The sequence below is a fragment of the Castanea sativa genome, chromosome 6 (genome assembly GCF_040712315.1).
Source record: "Castanea sativa cultivar Marrone di Chiusa Pesio chromosome 6, ASM4071231v1".
NCBI classification, from domain to species: Eukaryota; Viridiplantae; Streptophyta; class Magnoliopsida; order Fagales; family Fagaceae; genus Castanea; species Castanea sativa.
In genome coordinates this window covers 38043963-38061470 of record NC_134018.1, presented here as the reverse complement: position 1 = coordinate 38061470, position 17508 = coordinate 38043963, and the positions used below count along the sequence as shown (strand labels likewise).

Here is a 17508-nt window from a genome sequence, read left to right as displayed (position 1 = left end):
TCACTGCCTCCATAAGGAGTCACCTATCTTAGACAGCGACAAGCACAAATGAAGAGTGCTGAGCCAAGCACTGGGACGTCTAAGAGATCATGAGGAGAAGCTATTACTACAACTCCTACCTCTGGTGCTATGCCTGCAGCTGAGGAGATGTTTGTGGATTTGATTGCTACTGTGGATCCTTCTGGTGGTGTCGATGATGTTGATCCTACGGTTGCTCCTCCTTTATCACTACGTGCTATGATGCAGTCCTTCATGACTATACAGGCTGCTTATAGACAGCTTCTGTGTTAAGACATATGTAAATGATGTTAAGAACATATGTCATTTAAAATTGATTAATCTTTTAACAAAACACACTTTACTTGTAATTGAGTAGATTTAGGATATGTTTAATACTTTAAGGAACAAGAGTTCAAATCCAAGTATTGAAGCCATTCAAATCTGTCCAAGAAACAAGTGAAGAAGTGCTGGATTTTAAAGCTCGACATATAGAATCTATTGAGGTTTAAAAGAAAATTTAGCTCGATGCTCGACAGTTGCTTGATAGATAACCTATCTATCGAGGATTATGAAAATCAATTTTTCAAGTCTGATTTCACACCAATCCGTGTATGCATGCTTAGGCTTTCTTTTCTCATAATCCTAAACATATATAAGGATTATTTTAAGAACTATCAAAGGTTGCACGAGTGTGAGGCAAAGTTTTGTTCATGTAAATTGTGACTAGAGACAGAATTTTCCCTAATTCATCTTTCTCTTGAAGAAGTTGCTGAGTTTGTACGCTGTTGGGTTTTGTAACCAATGAACTTCGTGATCTTCATCATGTTGATGAACTGAAGAACTTTGCAGCCAACATCTTTCTCAAGTTGGTGAGTAAGTCACATACTAGGATCCGCGCATCTATTGGTTAGTCACGTACTAGGAGCTATGCACTAAAAATGAGAGATTGTCACTATAGAATAAGTCCAATTGTGTATTGGGTTAAGGGTTCAACTGTAGGTTGGTATAAGGTACTGAGATTCCTTTACTTGTAATCGCTTGTTGTGATAATAGTGGATTCTCAAGAGTGGTGACCTTAAAATCACCCGGTGGGGTTTTCGCCTTGGAGGTTTTCCCCATTCGTAAACAAATCATCGTGTCAACTTTATTTTTCGCTTCATTAAACTTAGTTGGTGATTTATTTGTACTACCATGCGTATTGCATGCTAATTGAATTAATTAATTAACTTGGCTAAATTAATTGGTTAATTTATCACAATGGGTCAATACATTATTGGCCTATCAAGTGGTATCAGAGTAGGCACACTTTGATTAGGGTTAATCTTTGATGTGTGATCCATTGATCCCCTGTTGTCATGGATAAAGGACAATCATCGATTATACCTCTTTTATTTGATGGTACTAACTATGCATATTGGAAAGTACGCATGCGAGTTTTTTTTTGCAGTCATTAGATGAAAAAGTATGGTAAACTGTGGAGATAGGCTAGACCAAGCCAAAGGAAGCGTCGGCCAATTGGGATGATGCTAAGATCAAGGAATCTAATTTCTACAGCAGGGCATTGAATGCTTTATTCAGTACGGCCACAAATGAGGAGTTTAAGAAGATATCTTCTACTGAAACTGCCAAGGAAGCATGAACCATTCTCTAGACAACCTATGAGGGAACCAAGGCTGTCAAGGGTTTGAAGCTTCAAAGGCTCACTACAAGCTTTGAAGAGATCAAGACGGAGGAGGATGAGTCGTTCGATGAGTTTTATGCCAAGCTTAAGGACATAGTGAACTTAGTCTTTAATCTTGGGGAAACCATTCCCGAACCCAAGATTGTTAGAAATGTGCTCAGATCTCTACCCGAGAGATTTCATGCCTAGATCACCGCAATTGAGGAATCAAAGGATATTGACAAAATTCCTTTAACAGAGCTAGTTGGCAATTTCCAGGCCTATGAGTTGGGGTTGATAAGAATTAGGAAATCAAGTAAGGGAGAGAGCATGGCACTGAAGGCCAATAGCAGTGACACGGAAAAGTCTTCTAATGATAAATATTCTAAAATGAAATCCTACATTACAAGACAGTTCAAAAAGTTTATGAAGAATGCCAATGCTAAAAGATTTGACAAAGACCACAAGCAGTCTAGTTTGTCTCAGTTCAAGAGCCAAGACAAGGGGAAAAAGGATGCTAGGGATGGCGGTCAGTACACTATTCCCTTAGGACGTAAGTGTTTTGGGTGTCAAGGATTTGGACACATAAAACAAGAGTGCCCTACGTATCTCAAGACCGTTGGGAAAAGTAAGGCACTTGCTACATTGAGCAACACCGAACCTGAGGATGATTCGGAAAATGAGGATGATGAAATTCTGAATGCCTTCACTGCCACTGTAAATCCTACTGAGGGGATTGTTGAAGATGTGGATAAAGAAGAGGACTTGGTGGAGTCTAAGTTTGAAAAGATGGATGAGCAAGATGATATCTACACAGCCTATGCAAAATTATACAAAGTCTTGAAAAAGCATGAAAAGTTGTATAGGTTGGCCACCAAGAAGCTTAGTGATGTGGAGCTTGAACTAGAAGAAATTTCCACAAATTTTGATGAAGCTAATTAGACTATTGGAGCACTGAGATTTGAGAATAATTTATGAAGAATGCCAATGCTAAAAGATTTGACAAAGACCACAAGCAGTCTAGTTTGTCTCAGTTCAAGAGCCAAGACAAGGGGAAAAATGATGCTAGGGATGGCGGTCAGTACACTATTCCCTTAGGACCTAAGTGTTTTGGGTGTCAAGGATTTGGACACATAAAACAAGAGTGCCCTAAGTATCTCAAGACCGTTGGGAAAAGTAAGGCACTTGCTACATTGAGCAACATTGAACCTGAGGATGATTCGAAAAATGAGGATGATGAAATTCTGAATGCCTTCACTGCCACTGTAAATCCTACTGAGGGGATTTTTGAAGATGTGGATGAAGAAAATGACTTGGTGGAGTCTAAGTTTGAAAAGATGGATGAGCAAGATGACATTTACACAGCCTATGCAAAATTATAAAAAGTCTTGAAAAAGCATGAAAAGTTGTATAGGTTGGCCACCAAGAAGCTTAGTGATGTGGAGCTTGAACTAGAAGAAATTTCCACAAAGTTTGATGAAGCTAATCAGACTATTGGAGCACTGAGATTTGAGAATAATTTCTTGGCCGAGAAGACCAAGAAGCTTGAAGTGGAGCAGTTTCAAGTCAGAGCTCAGCTAAAGAGGACTTCAAGTGCAAATCTTGATGAGATGCTCAACCTTTAGAAATTTGCTTTTGATCGAACTGGTTTAGGGTATGATTTCTCTTCTCTTAATATTGCTTCTACTAGTACTACTGTTTTTTTTTCTCCTGTTAATAATGTTGAATCTGAGAATATAGATGTTAAAACTGTTTTATCTAGTGAAAACATTAACAAGGGTAAATTTATCTTAGGAGCATCCCCTAAGCTTGTTAAGAAAGAGACTAAAAATCCTAGGGCTAAGAAAGGCAATACTCAAAAGTCTAAACAGAAGAAGCAGTTTTTCTGCCATCACTGTGGAGCAATCGAACATACTTGACTTAATTGCTATAAGTAGTTAGCCACTCAACAGAGTAACAATATGATCTCATATGGAAACTAGAATCAATTTTCATCCTCTTTTGCTCCTTTTGGAGATCTACTCAAAGTCCTCGTGCTCCTTTTGAACTTGAACGGTTTCAATTCTTTCCCTTCACCACCGGATCAAGGGTTTGCTAAATGGAAAGGTTCTTCCAAGGTGTGTAAGGAAAAATGCTCGAAGTGATTTTTTCACTTTTCTCTCTCTTCCTCTATGTTTTTGATTGCATTACTTGTGTGTTTTGCTTTCTTGTTTTGAGTCAGTCTAATTTTATACTTTGCTTTGTTTAACATATTTTTGTTTGTTTGTTTTCAATTTTTCTTTATTTTGTGTTTCATAAAATAAAAAAATTTGAAAAATAAGAAAAATAAAAAAACATTGTGTGTTTGTATACATTGGTATTTATGTACCTTGGATGACCATTGAAATAAAGTTTTCTAAATTTTGTATCGTTTGTAGCTTAGATGAGCATCTCTATGCACAACTAAGCAAGTGAGTTTTGTTGCTCGTGTTTGTGATGAGTAAGAGTAAGTAATCTTTTGTACTTAACACTTGTATCACTCTTTTTGATGGGTAGGACGAGAAAATCCTAAGAGAAAGGCATAAATAACCATATCACTACTGTTACCTGCCAATCATGAAATGACATCTGTATGCTTCGGCATAGCAAAAGTGCAATGTCAAAAGCTTAACATCATTGGGTATTTATTTTCTCTCTTTTATATACCCATGAATGATATGCTTAATAAAAGAATATATGCAAAGAAAAATAAAAGCAAAAAGAATCAAAATGCTTTATATATGATTGCAAGCTTGTCTTCTAGGAGATGTGAGACTTATAAGATGTACCTCGAAGGTGATAGTCCCCATAAAGTAGTTATGATTGTGTGTGAGTTAAAGTGATTTTCTTATATCTCAAATCGTCATAACATGTAGACACTTGTGCAATCTTGCGATGTTTTTCACACACAACACGCAATATTCTTTACTACTTTTGATACATGTGCAGGTACAATGTGATTTGGCCATCATAAAGAATACTTGTGTTAATGTATGCTTACTAAATTGTCTTGACTTGTTTTTGAAATATAAAATTGGTTAGACTTTTTTAGTGTGTGTATGTGTGTGTTTTGGATCTATATGCTTGACATATTTCTTGTTGAGAGATAATTTTGAGAGTTTAAAATGTTGTTTGGATCTTTGGTTAAGTAGCATGCTTGATTGAATTCATATCTGTAGTTTTCTCTTCTTGAAAAACTGTTTTGAGCAATGTCGACAGTTGCTGAACACCTCTCAACAGCTAGGCTATCTATCGAGCCTCTTGAGCTTCCTTTCTCGATAGCTGTATTGCAATTTTGATTCATCGAAATTTTTGAGAATTTGTCTCAATAGCTTCTTGACAGCTTCTCAATCCACCAAGAATGTTTTTGTATGCTCGATAGATTCTCAATCCATCGAGGTCACTTTTCTGTGGACATCTCTCGATAGCTCTATATATCGAAATTTAAATATCGACACATCTTGATACCTCTCGATCCATCGAGAATCGTGGAGTTCTATATAAAGCTTCAGCGCGATTTCTCACTCATTTTTCTTGATCTCTCTCAACTCTTTCTAACTCCTCACCTTCCCAAACACCCTTCTCTCACTCTAAACCTCTTCCCCACTCAATTTTTGGCCTCAAGATCATTTCTTCCTCTGGTATGATTCTATTTCTCTCATTTAATCATGCATTTCATCTATTTTGACCTAACTTTTGGGGTTTTTGAAAGATTTTGGGATTTTTCAAAATTAATGAGGTTTTTACAAAATTTTTGGGATAGATTTTGTTCAAATGATCTTAAAAAGTTCATGCATTGCATCACATTTGCATTTTAACAATGTTTCATACATTATAGATATGTGTTTACTATATTCAAATGATGTGTGCTGGTAGGTTTGGATTGGGCTGAGCCCATGATATTTTTAATGTTGCATGTCATATGTTCATGCATACATACCTCCTTTTTTCTATTAATTGTGTTTGGTGCTTTTCTACTTCTCTCTCTCTCTCTCTCTCTCTCTCTCTCTCGGTTAGTTGCTCTATGGCACCTAAACGGAAAATCTACTCTGTCCCGGAACCTTCTTCGTTCCGGGGCATCTTCTTCTGATTCTACCCCCACTCACGTTTCGGTGATGAGAAAGGCCGCAAGGACTTTTTGGAGAACTTTTCTTGATGAGGCATTCATTTAGAACGCCAAGTCATCCTATCAGACTTTTCCAATACTGACCTTCCCACTGTCATTTACAGTAGGGGTTGGGAGTCCTTTTGTGACTGTAGACATCAAAATTTTATGATGCATTCATAGACGTCCAATTGATCATGATTGTGTATTTTTTTTAATATTAAAGTAAGTTATAATTGATGATGTGGACAGTCAATAAATGAATTCGAGCCACGTGGCAGCATCAAATGAAGAAGGCCATGTGGCAACTTCAGAAGAAAAGACTCATAAGGAATGTTCTTATTAATTGCAAGACCAAAATTAAAGTCAAATTTTTATTTAAATTCAAAATTTGTTATTAACTCTCAATAAATGCTGAGAGAAAAAAATTCCAAATTAAAGGCCATTGAGTCGCCATAAATAGAGGCTTCTCATATGAAACAAGGGAAAGAAACTTAGAGAGAAAAACTCTACTGACACTCTGCCAAAAATTCCAAAAGAGCACTCTTGCTCCCTCAAAATCAAGGCTCATTTCTACTTCTTCAAATCAAAGTAGAGATATTCCTTCGATTAAATTTGAGATCAAACCAATGACCCTCAACTTCAAATCAAACTCAAGTACATCCAATCACACATCCAACTTAGAGACATCAAAGTACGATTCAAGATCAAGCTTTATAGCCCTTCGGATCGTAAAGTTACTTGGAGATCGAATCAGAGGAGTTTTATTGTATTATTTCATTGTAAAGAGTCATATAGAAGATTCTCATACAGAAGATTGTACTCACATATATACAGATCAATACAATTGATAATTTGTCACACTATTTCATGATCGTATGATTCTTCTTTTACAAAAATTGTGTGTACAGTGACATCCTGGTCACTTGTCCCTTTGTGATCATACAGGAGTTTTACTCCAATATGCACAGATTTGATTATTCTGTACCTCACTTTATCACTCGCGTTCAAGGTACGCGCATTGTAGTTACTCTGGATCTTATATCCGAGGTGCTACATGTACCAAGGGTAGCGCATCCTAACTACCTCGGCTGTGATCGTCTTAAGACTGTGTCTAAAGACGAACTCATGTCTCTATTTTGTGAGACACCTTCATCTTGGGGTGGTCGTCAAAACACTCCTTGCTTGGCCTTTGCTAAGGGTCTGAGGTTCCTGAATATGGTGATGACATTTGTTTTACATCCTTTGTCTCACTATAATTCGATTACTGAGCTTCATACTCGATTTTTGTTGTCCTTCTTAAGAGGCTTACTATTGATTTTTCCTCTCACTTCATACTCTCCCTTATAGATATCTATAAGGATACGGCAACCTGTGATAAGCTTATCTTTCCTTCGGCTATCACATGGATCATTCGCCACTTCTCTGTCTCCTATCCCGAGTCGGACCATTTCTTCGTCATGTGTGCCATAGATGCAGCGACCGTTCGACAGAATGAGGCCCAGCTTCGACTGAAATGGCCATGGACCGAGATGGCGACTCCTCCGACTTCTTCAGCTCCATCCATATCTGCTCCTTCTTCTTCTGAGGGTGGTGTGACGTTTAAGGTAATCATGGCGCAATTTCAGCGCATGGATGCTCGCCTTGACACTCTTAGTGTCAAGTGAACACCCATGTCGCTCGTATGACGACTGGCTCTCCTTGGTGGCTTCGTAGAGTCTCCCTCTCCTTCTCTAGAGGCATCTGAGGACGAGGACGATGATGGTGACTTTGATGGTGGTGATGTTGATGAGAATGATGGTGCTAGCTCTTCTGGTAACGAAGAGATGACTGCTACTCAGTGACGAGCAGATGACTACTTCTCAGTGACATACCCTTTGTCATTCGTGACAAAAAAGGGGAGTAGTTTTAGATATGAGAGTAGTCATGTACTTAGGGGGAGAGTTAATATAGTATAGGAGATATTTTTGTTAAGGGGAGTGCTTATTGTTTTGTTTATTGAGGGATATAGTGAAGACTTTTTGTACCTTTTCTTTCTTTTAGATACATTGTTCTTACATTGTGATAGCAAACCTTGTATTCATTTTGATACATACATAAATAAAAAAAAAAAAAAAAAAAAAAAAAATATATATATATATATATATATATTGAGGTTGTTATTACATTCTTTCACCTATCTCTTCATGTGTTGTTTCTTTTCTCTCTTTATGCACATGCTTCTTATTACTTGTATGCAATCTTTTATTTCTGATTCACACTAAGATGCCGTGATGAGTTTTGTTTAAAGTGTTTCAGAAATTCAGTTTGTCAAAGTCACTTTTGCCATGAACTCTCTTCTTACAAAGTTTTTCAAGAGTTTGTGTTAGGATAGATTTTATTGTATTTAACAAGTGAGTATAAGTTAAGTGATTTGTGACTTCTCCCATATTTCATTTGTTTGTTGTGGTTTCGTCACGGATTGCCAAAGAGAGAGATTGTTAGGACATATGTGAATGATGTTAGGAACATATGTCATTTAGAATTGGCTAATTCTTTGACAAAATGCACTTTACTTGTAATTGGGTAGATCTAGGATGTGTTTAATACTTTAAGGAACAAAAGTTCAAGTCCAAGTATTGAAGCCATGCAAATCTGTCCAAGAAACAAGTAAAGAAGTTTTGAATTTTAAAGCTCAACAACTAGCTCGACAGATAGCATCTATCGAGGTTTAAAAGGCAGTTTAGCTCGATGCTCGACAGCTGCTCGATAGATAACCTATCTATCAAGGATTATGAAAATCAGTTTTTCAAGTTTGATTTCACAACAATTCATGTATCTTTTCTCACAACCCTAAACATATATAAGGATTTTTTTAAGGGTCGTCAAAGGTTGCATGAGTGAGGCAAAGTTTTGTGCATGTAAATTGTGATTGGAGACAGAATTTACCCTAGTTCATCTTTCTCTTGAAGAAGTTGCTGCATTTGTACGCTGTTGGGTTTTGTAACCAAGGAGCTTTGTGATCTTCATTGTGTTGATGAATTGAAAAACTTTGCAGCCATCATCTTTCTCAAGTTGGTGAGTAAGTCGCGTACTAGGATCCGCGCATCTATTGGTTAGTCGCGTACTGGGAGCCGTGCATTGAAAATGAGAGATTGTCACTATAGAACAAGTTCAATTGTGTATTGGGGTAAGGGTTCAACTGTAGATTGATATAAGATACTGAGATTCCTTTACTTGTAATCGCTTGTTGTGATAATAGTGGATTCTCGGGAGTGGTGACCTTAAAATCACCCGGTGGGGGTTTTTATCTTGGAGGTTTTCCCCATTCGTAAACAAATTACTGTGTCAACTTTATTTTTCGTTGCATTTAATTTAGTTGGTGATTTGTTTATGCTACCACGCGTATTGCATGTTAATTAATTAATTAACTTGGCTAAATTAATTGGTTAATTTATTAAAAAGGGTCAATACATTTTTGGCCTATCATTTTGGATGACTTATTGACAGAGGTTGCATCTTTGCAAGTAGACTTTGCGGAGTATAGGAGTGCCTTTCCGCCTCCTCCACCCTTTGAGGACTGATTTTGCCTTTGACAATACATAACAAAAAGGGGAAGTAGATTTAGGACTTTTTGTATGTAGGGGGAGTTTGATGTATTTTTTGTTTGGTTTTTGTGTTTATATTTCCTTTGCTTATATTTGTTTAGTGTTTATGTACTTGATTCACAAATATTGATATGTTTTGTTGCATATGATAGTTATTGATGATGGGGTTATTCATTATTGATGATGATGTGTTCACTGTCTCTTTATATGTTTTGTGAATTAAAGTTCATATATTTACTTAGATTATTATATTGTATCTTCCACACATGTGTTTATGGTTTGTTTTAAGTGTTACAAGAATTTACAGGTTAATTCTTTCTATAGCTGCTATCTATACTAGCAAGTAATAGTTAGTAATTGTGTAAGGATTGTATTAGGGCAATATTTTGTATTTGGGCTAGTATTTAAATTTAAGCATTTCATTGTTTATGTGTGTTTTGTTACGGATTGCCAAATGGAGAGATTGTAAGGTTCTAAAGATTTAGATTTAAATATTTAGAATCACATTTGTATTGTGTTGGCAAACTGAGAACAAAACATGTCTAGACGAGGTTTTTAGGCAATGCTTAAAGGTAGTTGTTTCAAGGTTCAAGTGCAGCTGATTGCAGAAAAAGGGAGTGTGGTTTTGCCTTACTCAACCGATCGAGAATTAGGCTCGACTGATCAAAAATTGAAGGTCCAGTTTTTTCTACAGAATTTTAAATAGGCTCAAAGCTCGCAAAAACGTTTAGGATTTCATCTCAACTTCTCCACATATAAAAGGGAAACTCCAACCATGTTTTGAAGACTTGTGTATTACTCTTTGTGAGATTTGAGAGGTTTTGTACCTTCTAACTACACAAGAATTTGCCTGAGCCAAAACTACAATCAAGCGTTGGTAAAACATAGTTGCTGCATCAAGATCATTACTGAAGGTGATCTAAAACCTTTGAGCGAGATCTCAAAGTCACAAGCAAGGCGGCTTGTGTTGGTGTAAATCCGAGAAGAGAAGGAGTCCATGCATTCGAAGCTTCCACGAGGTCATGTCAGTAAGTTACTACATAAGGTAGCAATAGATTTAGGGTTAAATCTGATTGTAAAAACTTCAATTCTCTTATAATGGATTTACTTTACCTTGAGGATAGTTAGGTCAAATCCTCCACAGGTTTTTACTTTGAAATGGTTAGTTTCATTGATTTTCTTAGGTCATCATATCGTGGTGTTATTTGCTTTTAAGCATTTTTGCATGATATGATTTATTGGTGTTTAACCTAGATCTGAAAATTAATCTAAGTAATCACTTAGTTAATAAATTAGGTTAAACAATTTGTTTAAGGGGTCTAAATGAACAAACAATGGTGACCAAGTATATTTGACAAATTCTTTTGTTTAAAGCGATAGTACATACATTCAACTATATTATTGAACATTCATCATAATGGTATAATCCAATGTCTTTTCATACATCCAACTTTTAATGGCACAATGCCATCACTGCATAAGATAAATATAGCAATCAAGCCCAAGAGGCTGAAAATGGTAACAAAGCCCCCCATTAGGCTTTAACCTGGACAATGAGCAAATGTATTTATTACCCTAAAAAATGGAGGAGTATGAGATCCAACGTGAAGTTGTAGATCACCATCCTTCAATTTTATTGCTAGCTGCACACAATTGAACCTATTCCTTCTTGGCATGCCTGTGGTAGAAGGCTTTTATTCTTCCAAGTCCATCTTCAAGCGCAGAATGCTCAACGGCAAATGTAATTCGAAGACAATTCTTAAGTCCAACAGTAACCCCTGGAAGCATAATACTGAGCAGCTAAGCAATCCTTTTTTTAAAAAAATAAAAATAAAAAGAAGAAATTCTCTCTAACCAAGCATGCATTCTACATAAGAACGCAAATTCCATGATTATAAATTTAAGTGTGGCATTAGTTTTAGAGCAAGTAGAGAAATTAGAAAAGGCCTCTATTTGCTGCTAAGAAAATGTCAAAAATATGCGGCAGAAACATAAAGGTGCACACACATATACACAGCAATGACAACAATAACAAAATATATGTGTGTATATATATATTTGATAGTTGGGAAAGAGGGATTTGAATGCGGACGTTTTCGTTGGAAATACTAGGAGGTGCTAGTTAAGCTACAAGGCTTAACATCAGTATTTACAAGGAAAGCAATCAAACAATCTTATGTATAAAAGTATTCTTAGTCACCCAACAAAAAAAAAAAATTATGAAAGTATTAAAAGAAGTCCAAACTGTTAAATTCTTACCTGGCAGAACAATCACGGATTCCTCCTTGGCTAACTTCATACAGAAGTCCACATCATCAATAATGCCTTCAAGTAGTGATAGATTTAGCTTCAACTGTCACCAAAAAGGGGAAAAAAAACTCTTCAAATGTTTATGTTGAAGCCTAGTCTCATAGTTTGTATATACATCCTTACCATTGCAACCATGGACCCTTCTGGTTTGTGTGGACAGGTCAGACAAGGGATTTCTTGAATTCTATCATATAAAATGTCTGCAGCTTCTCTAATTATGGTTAGAATCTTTGAATAGAAATCCTCTTTTGTGTGCTTCAGGATTTGGGTAAGTGCCCCCTATAAAACGTAAAACATTTGTAATTTTTTGACAAGATAAGGCAAGGAAATTAAAGAATAAAAGATGATGGATTATATCCTAAATTTCTATTATAACAAAATCCATGAGAAAAACATATGCATGTCTCTAGGAGATGCCAAGAGAATATTAGATTTATGGATTAGAGAAATTAGATCAGCAACTTCAATGAGCCATCTCTCACCATCTTTTATTAAATTGTATTCCCATTATTTGGATTTTCACCAACCATATAATTTATGTGGTTAAAAAAAAGGACAAAACTTATTAAAGTACCATAGGTGCTCTTCCTTAGATTTCCCTCTTAAAATTCTGTCATGTGATTATTTAACTAAAAAATACACATTCATCCCATGAGAAAAAACTTACATAGTAGAATTTTAAGAGGAGAACTTAAGAAACAACACCTAAATACTGTACCTAAGTCTTGCCCTCTAAAAAAAAACCATGTTTGAGATGTATTGCTTGGTTTATGTTAGAAATTAGGATGTTATTGCTAATTTCTCATTCATTACGAGGTCTACTCGTTAAATTTATGGTGAGATCAATCATGAATGTGAGAAGAGAGAGTACCATTTTACTATACTCCGAGAGTACTTAAGTATTATCCTTACTAATTAGCTAATGCATTAATTACATAGTTCTATCATCAGATTTTCTATTTAAGCATGCATTAATTCATACAATTTTGTATGTATAGTCTAGTACGTTATACAAAATTAAAAGTTAGAAAAAGTATTGCATTCTTTTTCAAATTTTCTTTTTATTTAAAATATATTAGAAAAAAGAAGTTAAAATTAGGTACCTGCATGTTTGTTGGGGGGTCGGTGGTGATGTCCAGAAAATTCCTCATGCACTCCACAAACTGGATAAAAGAAAACACGATCTTCAGGTATGTAAAATACTTCTTGTTAATTAATGAATTAATCTCATTGCACAAGGAAAATACATTGTGAAAGTAAACAGGTATAAATCTTCAAATTCAGTTAATAATATAATCTATGATCAAAGATGATACATCTTTGATCATCAATCGCGCGAACTAACATTTGAGATCCAGGATTCTTGTTATCATTAGTCCATTCACTATTCATGTCTTTTATTTATTTATTAATGAAGCTATTTCTTGACTTGTATGGCTTGGATGTTTCACGTTTCTTGAAAAATGATCCGATTGATAGAAAATTGTATGATACTTATGAGTCTTCATTCAAACAAAAGGGTAACTTCATCCCCAAGGTACAAGACCAACACTAGGAACTCATCTTCTGTTTTTGTCTATAAGCAAGCTTCAATAACCATAACTTGATAAGAGAATATTATCAGTTACACTACATACACTGGTTGAAGTATAGGCAACACAACTACAAACTTACAAATGCAAGATTATTGTAACTATAAATACCATGTCAAATATGGAAATTGTGACATAATGTAATGGAAAAGATGAAGCACCAACCCCTGATTGATGGAAGATGCCATTGGGGTCACTTGTCACAATCCACCCAAGTCGCCAACCAGGAACAATCCATCTCTTTGATATGGATCCAAGTGTTAGAACAGGTACAGTTGATCCAAACACTCCCATGGGCACAAATGGATTACTTCCAAAAGCTAGATGGCCATAAACTTCATCAGAAATCACAAAAATCCCAAGTTTGCTAGCAGTCTCTGCAATCTAAGCAAACAAAAAGGCAAAAATTGAAACTTTTAGTTAAATAGAAGAACCAGTAACCTTCAAAATTTAGATGACATATTGAACCACCTCTTTCAAATGTTGGTACGTGAAGACATTTCCACAAGGATTGCTGGGGTTGATGATAACCATAGCAACTGTGTTCTCATCCGCAAGAGCTTCAACAGAATCAAGATCAACCTCCCAACCCTTTTCGGGTATAAGATCAAAGTGGCGAGCTTCAAGCTTACTACAACTCGCCCGAGCTTCATACTGTGGATAACCTGGTCTTGGAAACAGAATGTTGGCATTTGGACGCGCAAGGACAGATACAACGATTTCTATTGCTTGGGTACAACCACCTGTGAGATACACATCATCTGGCGATAACTGGTATGGAAAATCTTTTGAAAGATATTCTGCAACAGCCCTGTAATGAAAATTAAGTTGGAAGTATAATTATCAAATGGAAAGGATACCACCACGCCCTAAGGTGCAATGCTCATTTCATAAGTATAAATACTTGTGAAGCGTTGGGGGAAAGGGGGGAGAAGAGTTAGGTTCGAGTCTTCCAAAAGGAACTTGACACACATATACCCTTAGATTAGACTACAGTAAAATTTTTATTTTATATATATAAAAAACTCAAATTGAAAAATTTGGTTTGAAAGTTTGCCAATCTAAGTACTCATTTTCAGAAGTTCAATAAACATCCACATTTTTACCTAGTCGCATAATTATCAAATTGAAAGGTTTGGTTTGAAAGTTTGATATAATAAGAACTCATTTCAGAAGTTTAATAAACATCCACATTTTTATTCTAGTCACTCACTTCAATATCATTTAACCAGGACAGTTCTTATGTTGCACTTTTCTGATTCTATTTAGCACGCTGATTAAAACTAGATTTCAAAATCCTATTGCTCATTATATGTTGGACTGGGATTCGCCATGAGATGTGTCGCGACTTTGTACAAGTTTTCATATGGTCCTAGCTAGGTCACTGGTGACTCACTACATGCCGCATGAGTCTATGCATCTTTTTGGGGAATTAGAATTTAAAATTTTCTAAGGTTTTTATTTATTTTAGGTGAGAAAGATATGCACAATAATCAAATGTGTGGTCCTAGGCATATGGGAAGGAACTTAAAAAAAAAAAAAAAAATCAGCACGTGTGTGCTCGTCATGTACTCTATTAATCTTTTCTTGATTAAGGAGTATCGCAGTCTTTTCATTAAAAAAAAAAAAAATTAGCTTAAGAAAAAGTTATTTTACTTTGATTTGCTGTTAACTTTTTATTTATTTATAATTCAATAATTGAGGAGGAAGGATATTACTTTAATTTCTTGTTAACTTAAACCATGGTCTTTATATAACTTGGGAGATTGAAAAAGCTTAAGATTTTGGATTTTTAGAGAATTTAGTTTAGGGTCTATTTTTCTCTACCTTCAAATTAGTAATTTTTATGATATCAGCCCTTTCCTTAAAAGTTTTTTATTTTTATTTTTTAAGATAGTTTCAACCTATAGCGTTCGCTCCTGATGATAACAAACTAATTTTTTATCATCAAACTAAAATAACAATCAGTTTTTGGTGTAAGCGAAAATTGAACTAAATCTCTTAATCAACCACAAAAAAACTTTACCAAAATTTTTTTTTTTAGTTAAAACTATTGAGAAGCTAACAAAGATACAAAATATATTCTTGGCAAATCTTCAAACGACTCCTTTGAAGAAATTTGATGGTTACGATCAAAGTCGTTTTAAAACTTCATAACCATTATAGACATTTGCTAGTAAAACAAAATTGAATGGTGATGGAATCATTGAAAACGAAGGAAAACAAACCTTTTCTCTAGTGTCCGCGCTACCTATAAAGCCACTTTCTTTGAGCTTGTCACAATTGACCATAATATATATATATATATATATATATATATATTTTTTTTTTTTTTTTTTGAGAAGAACAATTGACTATAAGTTATAATCTCTTTGTGCTTCACCTAAAAGTCACATATGACCCTTCAAAATTGACTATACAATGACAAAAAATCTCATCTTTTCAAGGGCTTGAAAAGTTGAGAACCTCGAGATTCAGTCCAGTCCTTTTAACTTCAGTGTACGTGAGATTCGACAAAACCCAACCAAATGTAATTTTTATACTAATTGAATTTTTTTTTTTTTTGGAGGAAAATTGACAATAGAATTTGATCAGTACTAAGCGCAGAATTCTCAAATCATCGCCAAAGTTACGAAAAATGCTATGTTCACAATATTTACAATAAATCATAGGTAGTTAATTGTTATTGGTTCAAATTTGAGCCTAACACAAAAATTATTTTTTTGTTCCAATAATAACAACCAGTAACAATCTGCCACTTAAGATTTGTTGTAGAAATGTTGTAAAAATATTGTGGATATATTATTTTTCTAAACTTATTGTCTTGATTTTAATTATACTAATTTTGTATTTTTTTATTGCGTAAAAAAACATTTATACAAAAGATAAAACACACACATTTTAATAAGGAGTACCAAAAAAAAAATCTCTTCCCGTCTAAAATATATATTATTTGGTGTTAGAAATAGGTAGTTAAATAATTAAATATATTATATTTTAAAAGGTTAAAATTTAATTTAACATAGTATGTGATAATTGAACATTTGTTTATATAACAGTGATATTTATAAATAAAACACAACAAAAGAGGAATCATCAAACAAGATTTGGAGAAAGAAAATTGCAAACCTCATGGAGACCAATTAAAAAAAAAAATGAAATGGAAATTGTTATAGGAGATTAAAATTAAATGCTAATCATTTATTGGAAAACACAGTTGCATCCGTGTCAGCTCCCACCTATCAGGTACGGAGCAGATGCAGCTACAAACTTCTATATACAGTAATTAGACACTAATGCAGAGATTTTTAAGTTTTGAGGTACGAGTGGTGATAATTTCTCATTTGAGATTTTTTGGTTAAAAATTGTCAAAACTAGATTAAGTTGAAAAAAGGACTTCAGTTTGAGTGCGTTCATTGCGTAACTCAGTATATGCAACAATAATTAGCGCAATATAAATATAGATCAACGTACCTCCTTGCCTCGACAATACCTACGGTGGGAGGGTAACAGTTGAAGTTATAGGAGTACGTAGCATCAGCAACAGCATCTGGGGCAACAGGGGTAGTTCGATAGCTCGGAAACTCAGTTGGGTCAGCACGGCCGAGAGGAATGGTGGGTCGCTTATCGTCCTTGTTACGATTAGCCATCAGCTTGGTGAGAACACCACGGACGGAGATGGAGGAAGCGATTAACTCTGGGTTCCCTTGGAAACCCCATTTCTTGTGTCCGTTAACAACCTCCATAGCTAGCTTTTGGTGGAAGTGACAAAGTTGGGTTTGGGTATGTGGTGAACTAAAAGCTATAGCGGTCAGCTCAACTATGATTGAAGTGAAGCAGTTGTTGAAAGATACACTGAACCGCACACATATATACATATACGGGTTTTATTAACTTGAAGCTTAGAGACATATTAATAAACTATTTTAATAAACTTGTTATTGAAGAATGAAAAAGTGGTTAATTGTTTATAATAATTTTTTTAATTTTTTATAAAAAATTTTCAAAATGAATAATTAATGTATACTCTTAATATATGCCTTACATTAGCCGGATCTTTTCTCTCTCTCTCTCTCTCTCTCTCTATATATATATATATATATATATAGCCAGAGCCAATCATGAATTTTAGGTAGCATCAAAAATAGTGAAAATGCAATGACATTTTTGAAGAGTCCGTAAAAATATTGTATGGACAAAATATAATATAATCTATTTTTCTCATTTATATTTATA

General features: G+C 34.9%; 1 protein-coding gene across 1 annotated transcript; it reads right to left on the bottom strand.

Moving 5' to 3' along the window:
* Positions 1-10732: 10732 nt before the first annotated feature.
* LOC142641745 (nicotianamine aminotransferase 1-like) lies at positions 10733-17129 on the bottom strand. Its single transcript, XM_075816230.1, has 7 exons — positions 16747-17129; positions 13744-14083; positions 13438-13656; positions 12784-12843; positions 11804-11959; positions 11630-11723; positions 10733-11148 (listed from the first exon to the last, which is right to left on the bottom strand). Exons 1-7 carry the CDS (start codon positions 17016-17018, stop codon positions 11030-11032), a joined length of 1260 nt encoding a protein of 419 aa, XP_075672345.1. The 5' UTR covers positions 17019-17129; the 3' UTR covers positions 10733-11029.
* Positions 17130-17508: the final 379 nt, after the last annotated feature.